The sequence below is a fragment of the Fonsecaea monophora genome (assembly GCF_001642475.1).
Source record: "Fonsecaea monophora strain CBS 269.37 chromosome Unknown Scaff115, whole genome shotgun sequence".
Classification (NCBI taxonomy): domain Eukaryota; kingdom Fungi; phylum Ascomycota; class Eurotiomycetes; order Chaetothyriales; family Herpotrichiellaceae; genus Fonsecaea; species Fonsecaea monophora.
The window spans coordinates 46,542-62,570 of record NW_019174046.1 but is presented as its reverse complement, the minus strand read 5'-3'; the positions used below and the strand labels follow the sequence as shown (position 1 = coordinate 62,570).

The 16,029-nt window shown below is 52.7% G+C and overlaps 5 protein-coding genes across 5 annotated transcripts; 3 read left to right on the top strand and 2 right to left on the bottom strand.

Moving 5' to 3' along the window:
* Positions 1-49: 49 nt before the first annotated feature.
* Positions 50-5,712, bottom strand: AYO21_10278 (hypothetical protein; the record flags this gene model as incomplete). Its single annotated transcript, XM_022660200.1, has 6 exons — positions 50-1,837; positions 2,144-2,589; positions 3,699-4,891; positions 4,984-5,259; positions 5,327-5,355; positions 5,413-5,712. 6 exons carry the CDS (start codon positions 5,710-5,712, stop codon positions 50-52), a joined length of 4,032 nt encoding a protein of 1,343 aa, XP_022507491.1.
* A 1,160-nt stretch (positions 5,713-6,872) lies between these two features.
* Positions 6,873-7,469, bottom strand: AYO21_10277 (hypothetical protein; the record flags this gene model as incomplete). Its single annotated transcript, XM_022660199.1, has 1 exon — positions 6,873-7,469. The coding sequence occupies one exon, from the start codon at positions 7,467-7,469 to the stop codon at positions 6,873-6,875; it is 597 nt and encodes a 198-aa protein (XP_022507490.1).
* A 939-nt stretch (positions 7,470-8,408) lies between these two features.
* On the top strand, positions 8,409-10,324 carry AYO21_10276 (hypothetical protein; the record flags this gene model as incomplete). Its single annotated transcript, XM_022660198.1, has 6 exons — positions 8,409-8,649; positions 8,753-8,987; positions 9,060-9,300; positions 9,358-9,477; positions 9,534-9,778; positions 9,943-10,324. The coding sequence occupies 6 exons, from the start codon at positions 8,409-8,411 to the stop codon at positions 10,322-10,324; spliced, it is 1,464 nt and encodes a 487-aa protein (XP_022507489.1).
* An 801-nt stretch (positions 10,325-11,125) lies between these two features.
* AYO21_10275 (hypothetical protein) lies at positions 11,126-12,021 on the top strand (the record flags this gene model as incomplete). Its single annotated transcript, XM_022660197.1, has 2 exons — positions 11,126-11,464; positions 11,533-12,021. 2 exons carry the CDS (start codon positions 11,126-11,128, stop codon positions 12,019-12,021), a joined length of 828 nt encoding a protein of 275 aa, XP_022507488.1.
* Positions 12,022-13,154: 1,133 nt separating this feature from the next.
* AYO21_10274 (hypothetical protein) lies at positions 13,155-13,748 on the top strand (the record flags this gene model as incomplete). Its single annotated transcript, XM_022660196.1, has 1 exon — positions 13,155-13,748. The coding sequence occupies one exon, from the start codon at positions 13,155-13,157 to the stop codon at positions 13,746-13,748; it is 594 nt and encodes a 197-aa protein (XP_022507487.1).
* Between the last annotated feature and the right edge of the window lie 2,281 nt (positions 13,749-16,029).

Below are 16,029 nucleotides of genomic sequence, written 5' to 3'. Positions count from 1 at the left end.
CCACATGTCCATGTCCTTCTAGAAATACAACAAAGGACACAAGATAGCATCACATCATGACGCCAGAAGCCGAAGTGTCCATGAACATGTCGGATCCCGCGATCGAGGCCTCGGGCACGTCGACCCAGCTGCTCCAGTCCCAGGCCAGCGCGGAGGGGCCGCCCAGCCACTGCTCCGCGGGGAGATTCATCAGCTCGTAGAGCGGTTGTGGGCAGGGGAAGAAGGAGTGAGGATGAGGGGGAGGCTGTTGCTGTTGCTGATGGTGGTGCTGGTGCTGGAGCTCGTGCTGGTACTGGACTTGGTGTTGGTGCTGTGACGTTGGCGGCGGCGGCGGTGGTGGTGGTGGTTCCATTTTTGTCGTGACGGCCTCGTTGGCACCACTGGGAAAGTCACCGCTGGTGAAGCCCGTCTGATTGTATCCAGCAGGACCAGGTGGGATTGATGTGTGCTGCTGTTGCTGGTGGTGGAGGTGGTGGTCATGGAGGTTGCCGGGGGAAGCGCTGGATATTTGGTGTCGGTGGCTCATACTGTACACGACCTTGGACTCGTCGCTAATGCTCGAGGACTGATGGTACAGTCTTGGGGTGTCATGAAGGGGACCCCCAGCACCACCGTTGGTACTCGTGACGGGACCAAGCGTGCGGCGCAGGATTCGGGCCGCTTTGGCCGAGATGTCGCTGCGCGGAGACAGCTGCTCGAACCGTGCTTGACATTTTCGAAGAGCGTAGATGACATCCGCGCGGTCTGAAGCGACCGAGTCATCCTCCGACCCAAGCAGCACCACAAGCGTCGACGCTGCCAGAAACGTCTGGTAGCCGCCCAGACCGTACACGAACCAGCGATAAGGCTTCAACTTGTCGTTACAGCAGAGGTCCTCGTGGTTGTCAATGATCTTCATAGCCGACATCTTACAATACTGCCGGCTCTGCAGCATTTGTTCCGGGTACTCGTACAATGTGCTGTCCGCCGCCGAAGAATGTGGTGGAAGATACGGTCGATGGAGGATGAGTCGCAGGTGATTCGTATAGTTTTTGATGATGTATAGATGAGCCAGATGGTAAACTGGAAGCCGCTGAGGGTCGGCGAATCGTGCGTCGTGTTCGTGCTCCTCCCTCGAGATCTTTGCGTCGAGCTCGAACAGGCCGCTCAACTGCCCGTTTTCCCGGGTGAAGTTTGTTATATCGGACGCCAGCCGATATAGTTTGAACTTGAAGAGGATGTACGACATTTTGCTCAGGGGTTTGGGTTGGGTTTCATCTGTGTGCAACAGCGGATTGTCATACATGGTGATGTGGTCATCGTCCACGTCGGCAGGAAGACGGACGTTGGCTATGACCTTCATCGGGGCAATGTTCCCCAGACAAGTGTTTTGAATGGTATACAGTAACATGAGGCCAGCCCAACACCGGCGTCGCTGTTCACTTCTCACTGGATCTAGGTTCAGTTGAGACGGGTCGATGTGGCAACCGATCGATACGCAAATGTTGAAGGTAGCCCCCAACAAGGCCCATGAAGGGCCATGAGCATGTGAAAGTGCGTATATCAAAAGGACCAAAGCTTGCACAGTCTGCAAGTTGTGTCGCCACATAAAATGGTGCGCTGAGAGGCATCCCATGGCGGCGGCTCGGTATTTTGTCGCTAAGCTTTTGATATTTGCTGACGCCGTCGCTTCCATTCCGAGGTCTGCGAGCAGTGGATGGTCCGAGTCCAGTGCAGTAACAGAGATGGAGAGAATCACGAATACCAGGGCAAGAAACGAGAGGGACACATCTCCTCGGTATTGGCGAAAGTGAGCGTACTCGGCATGGAATGATGGGTCATGGAGTATGTGAAAGAGCTGTTTGAGACTGAGTCAGCATCGTCGGAAGGGTAGTTTCTCGTGCATTGGTGCGGGAGGGCACTCGTTGGTGAGTGTAAGGTTGTTGTTTTTGTTTTCGTACCATTTAACAAGACCATCTCTACCCGTACCTACCACGTTTGTGACAAGGAGGAGAAAACATGGCTCTCTTTGAGTGCCAACAGCACTTTACAAGACTCAGATCCTTGAGCCACTAGGGTATTCCTCCTAAGGCTCTGACAGATCTGCCCTGAGGGGGCGAGGTGGACGACTGGAGAAATACTAAGAAGCTTAAGTGACACTCACCGGCGAGAACACTTCGAAGAATATATCCTTCAGTTCGTCACACTGTCGTCCAGGAGGTAGGGTGTCCAAAAGCGCTCTTCGCGCCGCGAGTGCCTCGGCGGAGAAGGGGAAGCTCGATGACATTGGTGGAGCAGAAGCAGATTGAATCAGTTCATTGACCGACTCGGCGTCTGAAGAAGCGAGCCCGGGAATAAATCTTTCATACCCTCCCTCGGATACCAGGATGGTACCGACATTTGTTGCCGGAGCAGTCTCAGAAGGAGTCGCCTCGATCTCGGTCCAGGGCGATGAGTTCACGGACGACGATTGATGTTGGGACAAAGTATCTTGGTTGGACGAATTCGATTTTGGTGAAGGTTCAAGCCGCTGCTCGAGGAGGTAGACTTGTCTCTCGAGGAGATTTTCGACTCTTCTCACTCTTTGGAGCACCTCATCGGAGCTGGTCCCTGCAGGGATTTGCACATTTTGGCGCAGATAGAAGCAGGTATGGCTGAAGCCACGACGGGCGCATGTGTCACAAAAAGGTCTTTCGCCCGAACATTTGATCTTTCGTTTCCGACAGTTTTCGCAGCTCAGAGGCACCCGAGGTTGGCGTTTGTCGACCTGAGGCGCCATGTAACACGGAAAAGCAAATCCGCAGCTCTTTGAGTGGAGGGACGAGAGAGCAAGACTCAATATCAACGCGAGACGGTACTTTCAATGGTTGATACAGCAATTTGTGGCTGCGATGAGAGTCAGCATATGCGACCAAGTGAAAGGTTAGAAGGTTAGAACGACGAAGGATGAAGGATGAAGCAGGATGGAAGTGTCAAGGTCATCAACGTGGATGAATGTTTTGTCCAGTTAAGCACCGAGAAAAGAAATCCGGGGCCGGGCACCAGGTCGGTTGAGGTGTAACATGGGGGCGACGAGGGGGGGGGAGGGATAGTGAGACTAAAGCCTAATTGCACAAGCACTTGTAGGTACAAACATAAGAATCACTAGGCATAAGAACGGCCCATCGGGTAAAAGATTTCTAGGCACTGGTGGGCATTAGAAGGGCATAAGAAATGAAGGGATTATTCGGGAAGAACGGGGGAAGGGTCCTGGGGGCGTCTAGAGGGCAGGGATAGTGAGGCTGGTGGACTTCACTTAGGCCCTAATAACACCCCGGACCCCTAATGCCCCCCTAAACACTTGTCCCAGGAGGGGATCAATGGTACTGAGCTACACCCCTTTTGCTGCTCCCCCGCAAAGTCCCGGGTTGTTTTGGGAAATCCTTACGGGCATCACAACTACTAGGTACAACTAGGTACCACTAGATACAGCCACATCCGTGCTGATCCTCTACAAGCACCACCGTTGAGCACAAAGGACCTCTAGCCACCCACAGGATCGACGGCAACGCCCGACTTGTCTCCAACCGCAAAGGTAGAAAAGCAACTCTATCTAGAGAACCAGAGTACATACTGTATGTAAGTCTACAAGTCTTCTACACAATTTTCTTCTTTCTAGCTTCGATATCCTGACTCAAATGATCCCGAAATACGTCAGCTTGTGGATATTAATTACTTACCCAGGAAGTCGGTGACAGCTGAACAAACACTCTCGGTTGCTTCAAACAAGTGCCAATGCGCAACCTGCGGAAGAACAACAACATCCTCGCAGTTGGGCATTTGCTCCTTCATCCTCTTGCACATATCCGGCGGCGACACTTTATCCTCCTCTCCCGTGATGATCAACACTCTCGCCTTCAACGCTGAGATGTCCAACGTGTCGGCGTGCGAGTCTGCCAGTGCAGTACAGGCCTTTGCATATCCTTCGGCGTCTTGTCCCAACAAGGAGACTCGAGCGGCGGCGATTGCGAGAGGATTATGTGCCTTGCTGTAATCGGATGTGCCTGCGCCCACGACCGCATCCACCACCCCCAGCATGCCCTTTTCCCGAGCAAGGGCAGCCCTGGCGTATGTGGCTTTGCTGGCGGCTTCTGGGAGCGGTGAAGGGCCGGGCCCTTGCAGGATGAGCGTCTTGACCAAATCCGGGTGATCCAGGGCCAGTTTCATCGCAACCAAGCAGCCCATCGAATGTGCGACCACGGTGAGGCCGGACTCGGAGGTGATACCTGCCTGGGAGCAAAGCTGATACGCATCCGAGGCAAAAGAAGCGATGCTCAGCTTGCTCGTCGCGGATGTGGGCGATAGGCCGTGGCCCTCGAGATCTGCTAGGTGATATGTCCAGGAGTTCCCCAGCCTTGTCATTAGTGGGCCGAAATATTCTGAAGTGCCGCCGAGTCCATGAATGAAATAGATGGGCCGCCCAGCATCATCACCGCCTTTTCGCTGGTAGAACAGCCGCTTCGAGCCAACAGAGCTGAGTCCACGGCCCTCGACCGTCCGGTCATTCACAACGGGCACGGCAGGCGAGACAATGTGGTTGAGGATGCTAATCCTCGACTCTGGACTCGCAATTTTGTTTGTCAAGGTTCCAAGGCCTGTTACGGAGATCTTGACCTCGTCGCCAGGGTGCAGCCACACCTTGGGATCAAAGCCAAATCCAACACCGGCCGGGGTTCCAGTGGCCAACACATCCCCAGGTTGCAGTGTCTGCGCCGCGGACAGTGTCTCGATCAATGTCGGGATGCTGAAGATCAAGTCGTCGGTTGTCGCTTCCTGTCGCTTCTCGCCATTCACGACAGTTTGGACAGTAAGCACCTTTGGAAGATGCTCCTTTGGGACCGCGATCGGACCCATTGGCGCAAAGGTATCTGGTCTGGACGCACTATTAGCTGAAATTGCGAGGGTCTTGAGTAGGATGGTGACCCTGGCTACCCCGTCTCCTGCAAGGTGCGGATAACCACTCACGATTTCCCCAGGTAAAACTGCTTATGGTCCCGCTGCCGTTCGCGAGCCGTCACATCATTGATAATGGTAAACCCCCAGACATGCTCGAGGGCATCCTTTGCATCAATCTGAAATCCAGACTTGCCTACGATGACTCCGATCTCGCCTTCATAGTCCACCGACTCGGTGAAGCCTGGATGGGGGTATATCTCGTCCCCATCTGCGATAGCAGATGTCCATCGCTTGGTGAAGATGACGGGATGAGTTGGCATATCGACCTTGTCAGAGCTGTCATATCTGTAAGGCTCAAGATGGTCAGCCCATCATTCGATACCGAGCGATCTCTCTCACAAGGCCACCTTACCCGGAAGCATTGAACTCTTTGGCATGGGCCTGGAGAACATCCATCAGTCACGAGCAACTCAGTATATCCGACAAGCCAGTCCTCACTGCATAGTTCTTCCCAACGGCAAGAATATCCCGGCCATAAATCGGGGGTAACAATCTCGCCTTGCTCCGCGGGAACGGCTCTCCGGCTTGGATGATGGCGTCTTCGCCCACTTCAATCACCTCGTAAAGACTCCTTATCGGTGTGCCGGAGATGTAAGAGAGAGGTGTGACGGTGTTGGAGTCCAGGTCAAGATGTCCAATTCTCGGCCTTTTGCTTCCCTCTGGGATATACGATGCATAGTTGGTCAAGCTCTTGCTGGGAGAAACCCCGCCGCCACCAGGTGTCGCTGATGTAGCCATGGTTCAACCCCCAGATGAGGAAGTCCACTTATCGGCTCTGCCAGACAAGGAGAGTAATAAATTTGGGTTACTTAAGGGTTTGAAGCAGTCAGACAATCTCCATGGCCAATTCGAGACCGTTATCTATTGCTTTGCCTCGTTCACCCCGTGTGACAAGAGGCTGTGAAAGATGGGGGACTGAAGAGAAGCTGGCTAAAGTCATCCTTCCACCGGATATGTACCACTCTCCCACTGTGCCACTTTACCGGCGTGAGAAGCCGACGAGGAGAGACGAAGAAAGTCTGTCTTTACTATCACACCTTTCTATTGGATGCCCCGGTCACCACTACTATTGAATGGTCTATGTCTATCATTACCCGCCATGCCGCCTTCATCCGCCTTTCGCCGCCCTCTCCTCTTTGTCATGTCGATCTTCTTCCCCCCCCCCAAAACTCCAAATGCACCAACCATTTAATGCCCAGACAATCACACTCACACACTTTTCTTCCTCTATTATTTTATCACTCCTGCACGCACAGCACGAGGTACTCTCGTAGAGGTCCTACGAGAGTTTCTTACCCCATGGGGTCGAGTTCGCCAAGGAAGTTTATCGCCCATATCGCCATACTATACTCTACTCTCTTCCATCTCATCTCATCTACTTGTAGAACTGTCGAGCAACAGACATAACGTTCCCGGGCGGGTAGCTACAAGTATCGTCGTGGCTTTGAATACGCCCCTCGCGGAGTAGAGCAATAGGGAATGCGCATAGACATAGACATAACTTGTTGGTCTTCTTCTCATCTCTCTCTACCACACACAGTCTCAGGAACAACAGGGTGATGGTTTTTGTTGGTGGGTGGGCGGGTTTCACTTTCCCAAGTCCCCCATTGAGAGAATCCGAATATTCCCCAAGGGTTTGGCTTTGACGCACAATCACAGCAGATATGAGATGAAGTCAGTTTAGATTCTTTGCTCTGGGCTGACTCGCCGCCGCGAAAAAATATGTACTGTATACGAACGAAGTATATACAAAAGACCAAAGTCCATTCAGATCCAGATCCAGATCCAGAACGAGAGCTCATGCCCAGGACCAGGAACCAGGATCTGTTCTCTCTTTCTCACCATTAACCAAAAAGAAACCCCCCCCCCCCCTCCCTCTCTCTAATCTCCCCGTGTGTTCACCACCCATCATCCCCCAACCCCGATAAACCGACATACCTGACGGGCTCGACGAAGCGGTTTTTGACGCCCTCGGTCCTCCCGACCCGGAGTGCCCGGCCGTACTGCTCCATGACGGTTTTGCCGTGCAGCCGCCAAAACTGCCACGAACAGTCCTCGCCGACGAAGCTGAGGATGACCTGTTCGCCGCCCGGGTGGTGTGCGAGGAAGTCGCGGCAGTCGAAGACGATGTTGTCGATGACGATCCAGCGCTCGGGGCGGCCGGAGCGCACGGCGGGGTTGGAGCGATTGTCTTCATCTCTTCCGTGGTCGTCGCCGAGACCTCTTTGTGCGTCATCCTGGGTTCTGTCTTGATCTTGTGGTTTCGACCGCTGGGTACATTCGAGGACCAGTTCCTTGGGGATGAAAGGGAGGGCGTTGTCGGGTAATGACTCTGGCGCGAAGGGGAATCGACTCTCTCCATTCTCGTCGTAGTCGCTACTGCCGCCGCCGACAACATCTTTCGCATTGGCATTGACGGTCGCCTCGCCATCGTCTTGTTGAGGAGGTCTCGTCGGTCCGAATCGACCTCTCCGCGCGGCTTGCATCCACACCATATCTGTGGGTGCTGTTTATTGTTGGGTGTTTACCTGTTTCGAACTTGACCAGACCAAGAACGCAATCAAGATAACTAGATGAGGAATTGTTCCCCTCCACGACAAACATGCGCGTACTCGCTTGCCTGCCTACAACACCCATCCGTTCGTTTCCTTTCCCTATCGAGCGACGGGCGTGAGACCAAAAGTCCCTAGGTATGTTTGTAATATATCTTCCCCGTGTTTAGCGAGAGACCGTCAATCCCCGTGTATTCCCGGACTATCGCTACTTGCCCACAGACGATCGTTTGAGTCGTGAGCATAAGTGCAATAGAGGGGTCGCTGGGCCCTCAAGTAGGGGCTCGCACACTCGCAGTCTCCAGTACAAGGACCTTCCCGGCCGGGTACTTGTACTGTATGTCGAATCACGCCGACCTCTCTGCGGGTAGGGGACGGGGACTTGTAACCCCTCTTTCTGCAACAATGAGGTGTTCACATGTAACGTGGATGCCTGTGGATGGATAGCGCGGGGGCCCTAAACTTGCGGGGTGCATTGGAAAGAACGATCCGGCACGGACGGGATTGTCAAGTTTCCTTCACATCCCATTTCCCTTTGGGCATAACCTGTTTGGGGTGAGAAGAGGGGAGAGAGACAATCCTTGCAGTCTGTCTCCCGTTGGGGCACAAAGACCCTCGACTGACAATGCGAATACTGGGAGAATGCCACCACCCCAAGCATGCATGCAGGTGCGAAATTGAGCCAGGGTCAGATAGAGGTGCCCTTTACTTCCCTCCTCTCCCCTTTCGCCCGACTATTTCTCAATCAGCACCGACATCTCAAAACATTTCATAACTGGGAAAGAACCATCGTATGTGGATTTTCAAACGTGAAGAAACCAGAGACGAGGTTAGACGTTGTCAAAACACCTCTTTTGATCCTTCTCCTTGAAACTGCCCGGCATGGCTCCAGCAAGAATCGTGGAAGACGTTCCATGGACGTCTCCCGCTTACCAACCCGAGCCTTACGATGGGCCCCCACGCAACGTCGCCTATATCGATGCCATCAAATTCAACGAGAGTGTGAAACCTCCCAAGTACGAGATCCTGGGCACAGATCCGGACTCCAAGATTCTTTTCCTAGATGTCAGCATTTTGGAGTGCACGGGAAAGCCGCCTTACCGTGGCGATGTCTTCATCCAAGGTGAGCGAGAGATTACTCGTCCCTGGCAGCATGACTTCTTTCTCCGCGGCTTGGACTCGTCTGAATTCTTCTTATGTCCGCGTTGCTGACCTTGCTTTGCCAGGCGAACGTTTAAAGGCAGTCGGCAATGTCGCCAACAAGGAGCAGTTGCTGCAAAACCCAGATGTTCGAGTGTTTCAGGGCAAGGGACGGACATTGATGCCAGGCCTGGGTGACTCGCACACCCACTTCTCCTGGAACGGTGGCGATCTCGCTTCCTTGGGCGGCTTGAATGTTGAGGAGCACACCCTCTTGACCGCCCGGAGTGCAAAATGCTACCTGGATTCCGGCTATACCATGTAAGGTTTCCGACCGGAATCTCTCTGTGAATCTGTGAAGGGTGAGAGTGGATCACTGACGACTCGGGAAAGGTGCTATGGTGCTGCATCTGCCAAGGAGCGTCTCGACGTCGCGATTCGGGATGCCATCTACGCCGGCGACATTCCCGGACCACGGTCTCTCGCCAATGGAAAGGAGATGGCCAAGCGTGACGGTGACCTGGAAGCAGCAATCACTGCTTTTGCAGACACACCTGAGGAGATGAGGGAAGTCATCAAACATCACGTCGGCATTGGGGTTGACAACATCAAACTCGTAATGTCCGGAGAAGAGGTTGGATCCCAAAGGTCTAGGCTGCTTGATGCTCACCGTTGCTGACCGGAAATGTAGATCTGCGAAGTACGGTCAGCTCAAGACTGCTATTTCACAGACGAAGAGACAGCTATCTGCGTGGAAGAAGCACACAAAGCAGGTAAATCCATCTGTGCACACGCAAGAGCAAGAGACTCTGTAAAGATGTGTGTCAAGGTCAGTCGTGCGGTCCCATCTTTCGCCTACCGCAATAGTCGAGACATAAGCTCACAGCACCGTTTCAGCATGGGGTGGACGTCATTTATCATGGATCTTATATCGACGAGGAGGGCATGGACATGCTGGAGGAGGCACGGACCAAGCATGTCGTGGCTCCAGCAATCAATTGGCTCGTTGCAACTTTGAATGACGCTGCAGCATTCGGTTATTCCCATGAGAAGGCCGAGCAAGTTGGGTACAAAAAGGCGAGTCCCTATAAGTGCCAGCCGCTTCAAGTCAGGTATACTGACGTAAAGGCAATAATCAGGAGCTTGAGATCGCATTGCGAGGACTTCGTGAGATGCATCGGAGAGGCATCGTAGTTCTTCCTGGCGGGTAAGTATGCTCCTCTGACTCTCTCGATCCACCATCTGCTCGCACGACCGCTAAGCTGCTTCTCGTTAGTGACTATGGATTTGCATGGACTCCTCACGGAACATATGCTCGCGACCTGGCCCATTTTAAGAACTTGATGGGGTTTACTGCTCACGAGTCCATTATCGCCGCCACCTACGGCGTGGCCAAGGTCATGATGCGAGCCGATGAGATGGGCCAGATCAAGGAAGGCAATTACGCGGACTGCATCCTCGTTGACGGCAATCCGATTGACGACATTGACGTCCTCCAGGATCACAGCAAGTTGAATGTCATCATGATCAATGGTCGTGTCCACAAGGCCGGGAGGAAGGAGTATGTGCCGCCGCCCGTAGCGGGACAGGATGAGAACAAGCATCCCATCGTGCCAGATGTCGCAATCCGAGAAGGAAGGCCAACAGTTCAGAGTTAGAATGACCGTACGCACGAGACAACCACCGGACGTGGTGGGAATGACCATGGAGGGAATCCGTGTATGTGAGGATATGTGTTCATCGTGTCTTCTTCCATCACTCGCTGTATCTGGTTTCCAGAGTGGCGTAATGCCCAGAACATTTGATCTGACCCGTGACTATAAGTGACATTGGGATCCTGTCTAGATCACTCGTGTAAGAAGAGCAGAATGGGAAGATGCACTTTGGTAGGTCCTATTCGACCTGATGCTGGGGGCGCGGTGTGGGATAGTGTAGACATGGAGGTCGGGTCGTGCTGGGGCGGTGGCCTAGGACTTCGCCTCTAATCTTGATTTTGAGGCTTCACCTGACGCTGGATTGTGTGACATATGCCGAACATATCACTCTGTTCCTCCGAGCTTCTGGCGGTCTTTGGAAAGGGAGGCAAGACACACGAATGGTAAGTTTATGTTAATTTTGTGTTGTGTCACGTGAGTATGTGCCGAGTGCGCTTCCGGCTCTTCCACTCCGCCGCTGACAAGTGGGCGAGTAGGGTGCCGTGGTTGAACCCCATCATGCCATGTGCCATAGAAAGTTGCTTTAGTCAGTCCACTCATCACCAACGCAGTTCTTGTACTTCACTGTCAACTCCTCAATCCAATGCCTGGCCGTATGCCTCCCTTGCATAGAGCTGTCCAGAGGCTAGCCACCCCGCTAGCCTCCAGTAAAAGCAGATCGATTCACCTGCAGACGGTGCACGCCCGAGTTAAGCCATCGTCTTTCCAGTCGCAGCAACCACGACGACATGACCCGCCGTCTCAATGTCTTCAGACGCGGCCTTTTTCCTCCTCAAGCTCGAGATTAAGAATGGGGGACAGATTGTACCATCGCACAGGCGTACGTATCTTTATCCGGGGTACGTGCCTTCCTCTGACGCTTGCCATGTGCAGCCATTCTCATTCAGATCAGCGGCGCTCTTCGTCGGCGTCGGTGCAGGCATGATATTTTATTTCCAGTTCGAGAAGAAACGGTTGGAACGCAAGAGGATCGTCGAGATGAGCAAAGGCTACGGGAAGCCGAAGGTCGGCGGCCCGTTCGCATTGAAGGATGTCGATGGCAATGATTTCACAGACAAAGATTTATTGGGCAAATATTCACTCGTATGTCCGCACTCCCGCGTCAATGTTTGAAGTTCTCCTGAGACTGACACGAATGTTTTGGCTGGTAGATATATTTCGGCTTCAGCCATTGTCCCGACATCTGCCCCGACGAGCTTGACAAGATGGGCGAAGCCCTCGAAATTATCCAAGAGAGAGCCCCAAACACAGTACGGCCGATTTTCATCTCGTGCGATCCTAATCGCGACACTCCCGATGTCCTCAAAGCATACTTGGCCGAATTCCACCCTGCTATCCTCGGTTTGGTTGGTACATGGCAACAGACCAAGGACGTGTGTAAACAATATCGGGTGTATTTCTCCACGCCGCCAGAGCTGAAGCCGGGCGAAGAAGATTACTTGGTGGACCACAGCATATACTTTTACGTGATGGATCCCGAAGGTGACTTCGTCGAGTGTATTGGAAGGCAAGACACACCGGAAAGTGCGGCGGCCATTGTACTCCAGCACATCAGGGATTGGAGAAGAGAGAGGAAGCCGATTGATACGACACCGCTGCCCTACCTTGAGAAGAAAGAGGTGACTTCTAGCGGTAACTAATGAAATGAGAGGTGGGAGTGTCTAGTGTTGAGGTCTGCACAGCATGGCGATGCGTGAGGGTAACGTTGTAACAAAAACTCCACTTCTGCAAGACTGTACCTCGACGTTCATGATCGGAAATAGAGAGATGTATCACCAGAAATAAAAGAGCAATTGAACAAGAGCAAATGGGAAATAACAAATACATGTGTATGAGGACCGCATGTTGGTTCCATGTCCACTATCTGGCCCTGACAAGACAGAGAATCAAGATGACGCCGTCTCCCAGCTTGCATATACTCAACGACCAATCCCATTGCTTACCAGCCACTTCATTCTTGTTCCTGGGTCACGAAGTTCTTCATTAGGCAACTCTGGTTTCTTGTTTGGGACAATCTGTATGCACGCGAGGTCTTAGACACACAAACACCTCGATTTGATCGGTATGAGTGGAAAACAAGGGAATAAATGGCAGGCGGTGAGACGTAGACGTGGCTCCATTGAAGAGGGCCCAAATCGTGGTTTTTTGCAAGATTCGGAATTATTTTGTTTGCTTTGGATTTTCCTTGCCCTCTTGTGTGTGGGGGGGAGAGTTTTGGCCGGGATGCGAAGTTGCATTCTTTTGGTAGCGAATAAAAGGACATGGTGCAGTCGCCTCACATTGACGCGAGGGCGTGGTTGGGTGGTCACGGGTAGTCTAACATCAGCTATTCGCTGGCAAAGGACGGGAGAAACTCACGGGGAGACGTTGACGGAGCTACCTTGATTGGTGTCTCATGTTGCTGACTCGCATACACGGGGTACAGGTGTGAGAAACACACGCGTGAGTCAAGTCGTGAAAGAGCGAGGTGCCCGGTGGTGAGTTGAAGTGGTGGGATGAAAGACTGCTGAGCTATTGAACCGGTATGACGTATCGGCGGTGCAGCCGAGAAAAACACTTGGATGTTGGAGAAGATGCCACTCCCAGCTATCAGCCAGAACTTTTGACCGCATGTAACTTAAGAGGCGTTCAAAGACTTGACCCACCACATATCAACATGATTCCACAACTAGTGCACTAATGGAACATCAGATATCATTGAAGTTGATGAGCATTGACAGAGAACAGTTGCTTCCCGCTCTTTAGGAAAAGCTCGCCTCATACCGGAAGAGCCATGTCTGCAGACATTCCAGCACCCTTGACCAACGGGGCCGATGCGTCCTCGACGCAGACCTCGTCTGCTAGTACTGCGACAACCTCTGTCCTCAACCCATCTAACTTTCCCCAAACCCTCTCCTCTGACACCATCTATATCTCTCTCGTCTATGACCCTCTCGATATCCCATCCTACTTGCGATTCACCCGTTCCCCTACCGCGGGCGCCAACGTTCTGTTCCTGGGCACCACCCGCAACAACTTCGACCATCGCCCAGTCTCTCGCCTCTCATATTCTGCGTATCCTTCCCTCGCCCTCAAGTCTCTCTACGCTATTGCCGAGGACGTGCAGAAAAAGCATGGGCTAGAGAAGGTGGTCATCGCCCACCGCCTGGGCGAGGTCAATGTTGAAGAAGAGAGCATTGCCGTGAGCGTGAGTAGCGGGCACCGTGCCAGTGGCTGGGCGGGTGCCGAAGAGATCCTGGAAAGAGTCAAGGCTCGAGCAGAGATCTGGAAGAGAGAGTGGTTCGCAGATACTGGTGAGGTCGAAGAAGGCGTTTGGAGGGCAAATAGGGATACAGACGGACATGGGAATGTGCTGAAATCGCAGTAAAGCTACTTTATGCCTGCTGAGACTCGCGCAGCTGCTACTCACTATGATCTTTCTCAACGTTCCGACGCAATACCACAATTGTGTGTCCAGAATTTGACTTCATCCGCCACTATGAAACGGGCCTCACATTTATTACCCGTCACCTGAGTTCTCCCAAGCAAACGCCCCTGTCAATGGCAATCAGGACATGCACAGGCTTGTTTTGACGCTGGCGCTGCCATGCTTTGAACATTGCAAATACATTCGGGCCGGTAAGCTGGACGGCGCAGAAGAAACTTCTTCAAGCCCCCTCATGCCGCGGAGCCTTGACCAAGCAGAGTCCTCTATTCTTGCCCCAGCGGGCTTATGACTGGCATGAGACTTGCTAGATCTATGCAGAAGAAAGCAGTCAATCCGGCTCGCGATGCCGAGCGCTCACTCCATGTCTCAAACCAAGGTCGTGCGAGCAAGCAATTCTTCCCTCGACGTGCAGGAGCCCTATGCAGACTCCCTGGTGCCAGCCTTTGCGCCCATTGAAAGATAATAAAGCAGATGGCTGGAGAAAACTCAGATATCATGAAGCTTTTTTCTGCGTTTGAGTGGGAACTCGAATATCAGGTGGCTGGGAGCTTCGCGGAGACGAGCTTGGGATGCAAGGGATCTACTTAGCAGAAGCGCGGGAAGATCTGGCACCACCAAACCAATGAATACTTGGTACAGCAGTGACGATATGGCTCCTCCGATTCCGGTAGAACGACTTGGAATGCAGTCCACGCCTGTCGAAGCCCCCCTTCAAATATTTTTCAAGCCTGAGGAATTAGCGAGCCGCCATGTAGGCTGCGAACTACTGTTCTTCCTCATGGACTGTGGAGTTCAGCCACTACGGATACTCGACCAAAGGATCTGGAACAATGCAGAGCTCTGACAACAGCGCATCATCTATATTCCTGCGAAATGATTCATGATTTGAATTGTTTTCCTCCCCCGCATTGAAAGCCTTGGGAGGCCCGTGTTTAACCTCAAACTCTGATGGAAGACCGAGGAATTGTGATCGATTCAGTGGTTGCGAGCAAGTGGTCCACCAAACTCAATAGGAGCAGCGTTGATTACCAATGCGAACCCGTACCGCCTGCAACCTCCCTTTGGACATTTGCTTTGGAGTGTGTCCCTAAAAGTTTCTCCAGACAAGGCGGGATATCGAGGAGTCACATGAACTACAGCCTGTCGAAGCTCAGCTCCTCCACTGATAACGACTAGAAGGCACAAAGATAGCGATACAACGGAGACAAGAATATTAGCACCATATTGGAGCCCGAAAGAAGGCCTTCGGCAGGACTGTTTTTCGTTGAACATACCAGGATCCAGGACAAGGTACCTCGTACTCGGTAGTGTGTCGGATTTTCGATCTCGATTCACTCTCAAGATAAGCAAGTCTGGGGAAAGGCAGATGTCAAAGTGGTCATGTGCATGCCTCATTTGGCAACGGACTTGCCATTGCTAGGGCTCGGAGCGCCAAGCTCAAAAGTGAGAGGCTGGACGCAAATGACTGACAGATTCAAGTACACGCGATATGCCGGCCGTGCGCCCCTGCAGTCAATGACAAATGAAATCAGCAAGCTGAATATTTATTTTCCTGAGGGAATGCGCCATGCAACAACTCGGTACAGGGCTCATTGAATCAGCAGACGCAGGTTCGGGCTTATATGCAGACCCTAGCTTGTCAGGCTTGGTTCAGCTGGGCTCAAGCGTCTGGGGGTCGCAATGGCCTGAGGCCCTATCAGGTCAGTCTGTCAAACCAACGGTTCCTGCAGCTCACCAGAGCCTGATGGTGACTCAAGAATTGGTGCAGAAGACTTGCTGCAAAAGACTTGAATCCTGCATCATACCCTCGTTCTCAAAAGGAAAACTTGGGTAGCACCACGAGCATTGCCGAGATGCTCCGGCATCCTTTTTGAGTCTGGGCGATGTCTTTTTATAGGCATCATCGGACTAAACGGATTCAGCCGCCTGTGCTTTTAAGCGGTATTCCTTCAAGATATACCTTGTCTGTTGGCCTCGGCCGATGCCTCTAGACGCCGCTTGGTAGATGCTGCCGCCTAACACCATCGTGCCGGCGGGCATCGGTTTAGCTGATGGTCACATCTCTGTGTCAACTGTTCAGGTTTCACCGTCCCCTCAGTGAGAAAGTGTCAATGTGCAAAACCTGCGACCTGCTTGCTTGGTATTGCGGGGGACTGCTATTTAAAGGGGGTGTTCCATTAGCCGCACACTCCTGTTCCAGCCTTAAACACCCACCATGGTC